General features: G+C 40.9%; 1 protein-coding gene across 1 annotated transcript; it reads left to right on the plus strand.

Annotated features, from left to right (window-relative positions):
- Nucleotides 1-3506: 3506 nt before the first annotated feature.
- Nucleotides 3507-5747, plus strand: LOC110462231. Its single transcript, XM_021516105.1, has one exon. The coding sequence runs from the start codon at nt 3507-3509 to the stop codon at nt 5745-5747; it is 2241 nt and encodes a 746-aa protein (XP_021371780.1).
- The last annotated feature ends 306 nt before the right edge of the window (nt 5748-6053 follow it).

The following is a 6053-nucleotide window of genomic DNA, read 5'->3' on the forward strand; positions in this document are numbered from 1 at the left end:
CCAATATTAATTAATTATATGATTAATTTATTGAATTATTAACCATATCAAAATCATTATATCGCAAAATATAAGCCTTAATTAGTACTGATTGTAGGCGTGCTTTTTCTTTCAATTTTTGTAATTTCTTTTTTGCACTGCATTTTATAAATAACCATTAGCGAAGACTACCTTAATACCATTACCAGAACTGAAACACACGGTGAACAGGAGTTATCGCCATGTTTACAAATGAGTCGCCAACCCTCTACTTCAACTCTCTGGATAAGGACATAATCATGTCAATAGAATCCGATGTTCAAAAGACTTCATTTTTAATGCACGAAAGTCACATTTGCACTTACTGAATCCAGGAGTAACGAAACCGTAATTATTATTTCCGGCATGTTCTTGGAAACAGAAATTGTAAAAAATATAAAAGAAGGAAGCATTTGGTATCGAAAATATGGAAGATTTATAAATTCAGCATAATGACACCATAGAAGCTAGTATGGTTTTAATAACTTGCATCGGTCGATAAAGTTTTGATTACTAACAGTTTTTATCAGGGGTTACATCATCAAAAGCTTAGAAATGCGGAAACCATCGACTTTCAATTCATCAGTGGATACGTCAGTGAAAAGAACAATATATTGTAAAATATCGTTAATTGTCGTGTGTACTACTGCGCAGATTTGTTAAGAATATTTGGCAATCCTCGGATGAATGCCGAGTTTTTTGAAAATGCCATCCAATTTCGGATCACGAATATTAACATTGTTTTTTTTTATATATTTTTAATAGGCATTGATTTATTGCAGTTAGGGAAATGACCAATATTTGATTATTTTTGTTGAGATCTTAAACAGTTCTAAGCAAATTGTAATCCATTTCAATATTTATCATAGCATACCTGTATCTTCCTGGTGGAGTATTCCGCGAATATCCGCAGTGCACTTCTCAACAATTGAACACAGGTCAGGTCTTATTAACTCCAGCTTTGATACGAATTTGTCGTAGTCTCCATAGTCAATGAACATGTTGCATTTTAGACGCCTAAACAGTGTCTGCACAGTTTTTATTTTGTGGATATCAACATCGGTAAGTGGGTTATCTTGAAAACTGTTTTTCAAAGCATTTAACTCCTTTTTACTCATTCTGTTACTCAAATGTAAAACCATTTTGTTATGGATATCTATAACATTTGAAGGTGTTTCTTCAGCCATGTTGGAGGTACCTTTTATATCTGAAAACAAGCAAAATATTATTACTCTATACTTATAATGAATTGTTATCCGTGATGCTAAACTTTAGCTTCCCAGATGTCACATTAAATTGGTCTGAAATCAATAAAGACACTACTGGTACTTCGAAGCAAATTCATATACGAATCAACGAAACATGTTTCGAGCTGTCAGATGTTTTACTAAAAGAAAATCTGGATGATTTTGTAGAATTTTTTTTATTGTGCAATGCTTAATTACTTTGCCAGTTTATAACAACAGTTGTTGCGTCAGTTTGAGATTATCATGAGCCATGGTCTCTTTGTTAGTTCAGAGCAAGTTGTTTAAACAGTTTAACACATTTGACCATTGCGCAATTACGATTGAGTCAATGCCAACCCATTGACCAGACTTGAAAGCCTTTAATTCCAGTATACTAGAGACGAATTCTTATGACCGTTATATTTGTTAGATCTTTAATTATATACATATGTGTAACATAGAGTGATGTAACTTTTAACTTGAAATTAGTAAGCTCTTAATACCACAAAAAGAATAGCAATGTGGGAACTTTAAGGAGAATGGTAACAACAACAAAGGAGAAATGAAGAAAACGTTAAGAAGGTAAAGAGATGAAAATACCTTTATAAAGACCGAAGCCAGTAACATGTCCAACCCTTCACCACCAGAAAAATTGATAAAGACCGTTTATTTTCGGCAAGATGCACCTATTGTTACGAATTCACTGTATACTGATACAACAATGGTAAGACATGAGTTGATTTTACGTAAATACGTATTTATAAGAGGAGTTTCCAATAACTATCTTTAAGCTACGACTGTGGCTCGAACATGACATTCAAATGGTGGGTTTTATCAGTTTCGATTCAGACACGATTTCAGACCTTTTGTCTTAAAAATAACAAATAATAATAAACAACATTTGTTAAAGCGACATATCTAGCTAGAATAAGTCACGCTAAAGCGCTTTACAATACATAAATATACAATTTATACAATCAGTTAAATTACCATATACATTAATCAATACAATTTTGAGGAATTTGCAGGAGCTGCCTTATCAGGCTCTTACTACTAGTCATATGCCACCTGGCTAATATCTCTCTATGTGTGTATGCCTGTGTGTATGCTGGATGTTATTGTGTTCTGTTTGTAGTGGGACTATGCTTCCAACGGTGTCATCTAAAGTGCCATCTCACTTGAATGCTACAGCACGACGACTTCGGGGATCCGGCCGCCTGCGTGGAAAGCCGTTAACCACTCGACCAATCCGCCCATCTTACCTGTAAATATAAACGAAGTATGCCTAGAACCTAATTCGTAGCTTCAATAAGCGATGTGTCATTGTTTTGTTTATTTGAAACTGTCGGGGAAAGGTATCGTTTACGTTCGCAAAAATATTGGGACATTATGTCTCGCCCGTCTCCGCTTTGACCATCAAGCCATTTTTCATAATGTGAGTGAATACAGAATATTGAAATTGCTAGACCAAACGGAGCATATGATGCTTGGAATAATATGCTCCGCCAAAGATGTATCTTTTTGTTATAGTTTAACTGTTTAGGACTAATGTTTTACAAAAATAATAATAATAAAATAATATAATAATACTGGACACAGGCAAAAGCCTATATATCCAGATTATATGCATGGTCAGCCTCTAGGATGACGCCCCGACATTGGATATTTTCATTATTGTCAAGTTCATGATAATAAAAACATTCTGGTTGTCCCCTTTGCTTATCCAGCCGGGCTTCAAACATTTATATTGTTGGTGATGTGACGACGTGATTTGGCAGGGAATTGTAATGGTTAACCACTCTTTCTTTAAAGAAATACTTTCATAAGTTCAATTTAGACATTCCTTTTTTAAGTCGAAGACATCTGAAGAGGGCTGGCCATCACCTGATGACGTCAAATGAGGCTTTGCGACTAGAATGACAGCAGTGACGAACTACAAGTCAATGATGTCACAAGATGCAGAATCACCATCATCTGTAAGCAATCATCGTTCTTCTGAGAAATCAGTAACTTCCAGGAAAGGCTGGATGGAAACTGGGGAAGACCACTGACGCTGGAGAGACAGATGACATCCAGAAACAGACTGGAGCAGGGTACTTTGTGTCAGCAACTCGAAGTATAGCTCCCGCAAGGGGGCACCTATATCAAGCTACAGAACAAAGAAAAGAGCAACACCCCCAGAGCCTCCCGAGAGGGGGGGAGGATGAGAGGCTCACTCGGACAGATCAAACGGAAACGACCAGGACACGGACAAACACAACGATGATCCAAACAACGTTAAGTGGAGAGCCAGTCGAAGCACGATGCCATTGTGGAAAGATATGCAAGAACAGCAGAGGGCTGAAAATCCATCAGGCAAGGACCAAATGTGGCCATAGGGAGATACTAACGCAGCGCACAGATATCAGCAATGAATCTGGTGAGACGCAGGAGGAACTCAGTCAGGAGTCAAACCATAGTACAGAGAGCCTCCAAGCTTCGGTGTCGCCAGATGGCAGCATTGGTAACTTGAATGAAGCGAGCGCCCATGGTGTTCAAGCAGTGAGGGACAGGAGATTAGACAAAGTGCAGTGGCCCAAGACAAATGACGAGGCAGCTTGGCGAAATCTTGATCAGGACCTGGAGGCTATTTTGGAGACCACTCTACAGGGGAATGTGGAGAGGAAAGTAGAAGCACTGACGTCAATTGTGTACAGTGTATGCAAAGAGCGATTCGGAGTGGAAACATCCAGAACACAACCCAGAGCAAAGACAACAAAGGAGAACAGGAGGGAACGTAAGATCAAACAACTACGAAAGGAGCTGAGGGAATTAGGAAAGAGGTTTAAAACAGCACCAGAGAGTGAAAAAGTTGGGATACAGCAGATAAGAGACGACCTTAGGGAGACACTTCGCCGCCTAAGGAATGCAGAAAGACTAAGGAAGGGAAGGAAGGAGAGAGCGAAGAAAAGAGCAGATTTTGTTAAAGATCCATTCCAGTTCTCAAAAACTTTGCTAGGAGCAGAGAGATCAGGCCATCTGGAAAGCTCGAAGGAGGAAGTGGAAGCTCATCTCAAAGGTGTCCATTCAGACAACAGGAGAGCAGAACCTTTAGGATATTGTCCAAGAATCTTAGAGGTAGAGGCCCCAAGTGCACCATTGGATACCAAACTTCCTACCTGGAAAGAGATTCAAGATGTGGTGAAAAAGGCAAGATCAGGATCAGCCCCAGGACCAAGTGGGATAACGTACAGGGTTTACAAGAAATGTCCAAGACTGCTAAGAAGACTGTGGCAGCTAATCTGTAAAGTATGGAAGAAAGGGACCATACCGGCGTGCTGGAAGAAAGCAGAGGGAATCTTTGCTCCTAAAGAGAAAGACTCCAAGACAGTTGAACAATTTAGGACCATATCGCTGCTGAGTGTCGAAGGAAAGATCTTCTTCTCGATACTTGCCAAGCGCATGACAGCCTACATGGTGGAAAACAGTTACGTCGACACCTCAAGTCAGAAGGGAGGAATCCCTGGGTTTTCAGGATGCGTAGAACATACAAGCGTCATCAGCCAACTGATCAGAGAAGCCAAGCAGAAAAAAGGTAACCTGACAGTGGTATGGTTAGATCTTGCAAACGCCTATGGATCTGTACCACACAAACTGATTGAGGCAGCCCTGGACCATTATCATATTCCGGAGCACATCCGGAAAATGATAATGAGCTACTTCGGAGGGATACAGTTGCGGTTTACAGTTGGGGAAAGCACTACAGCGTGGCAAGACCTGGAAAAGGGAATAGTTACAGGATGTACCATTTCACCTATACTCTTCATCATGGGAATGAATATCATCATCAAGGCAGCAGAGAGAGAAACCAGAGGACCTAGAATGGAGTCTGGCATCTACCAACCAGCCAATAGAGGCTTCATGGATGACCTAACGATCACTACCACCACACATGTACAGGCCAGATGGGTCTTGTCCGCGCTGGAGGAGGTAGTTACATGGGCACGGATGCAGTTCAAACCTCGGAAATCACGTTGCATGATTATGAGGAATGGCAGACTCAGCCGACAGTTTGTACTGAAGGTCCAAGAGGAGGAGATACCTTCAATCATTGGCAGCCCCATAAAGTGCCTAGGGAAATGGTTTGACGACACACTCAGTGACAGCCAGAACCACAAGAACACCCAAAGCCAAGTGTGCCAGTGGATGAAGAAGATCCACAAGTCGGGACTTCCTGGAAAGTACAAAGCATGGATATACCAGCATGGCATACTACCAAGGCTCACATGGATGCTGCTACTGTATGAAATACCAACCTCAACAGTAGAAGGGTTAGAGAAGATGGTGAATGGGTACCTGCGGAAGTGGCTTGGGGTCCCACCAAGTTTCACATCAGTTGGGCTGTTCAGTTGTTCGGCAGAACTACAACTACCATTCAAATCGGTCGTTGAAGAGTTCAAGGTAGCAAAATGCAGGCTGGTGATGACTCTGAGGGACTCCAAAGACAAGCACTGCAGTTGGTGAAGCAGAGAGAATGCTCGAGTTGAAGGATATCATCGGGAATACCTGCGTCGGAAGACAAGGAGTTGGCTTCTCTCATTTCCAGCAGTGGGAGAAAGCAAATACCCAAGAAAGACGGCAAATGGTGCAGAAAGAAATCAGAAGGATTGAGGAGGAAAGGAGGAGAGGGAAATCTGTAGAACTCAGCAAACAGGGTGCGTCGACCAGATGGAATCTCCAAGAGAGGAAGATGACTTGGGCTGAAATATGGAGAATGGAGCCCTTCCGGATATCATTTCTGAATGACACGCTACCATCTCCTGTTAACAT

The sequence above is a fragment of the Mizuhopecten yessoensis genome, unplaced genomic scaffold, assembly GCF_002113885.1.
Source record: "Mizuhopecten yessoensis strain PY_sf001 unplaced genomic scaffold, ASM211388v2 scaffold10765, whole genome shotgun sequence".
In the NCBI taxonomy this organism is placed as follows: domain Eukaryota; kingdom Metazoa; phylum Mollusca; class Bivalvia; order Pectinida; family Pectinidae; genus Mizuhopecten; species Mizuhopecten yessoensis.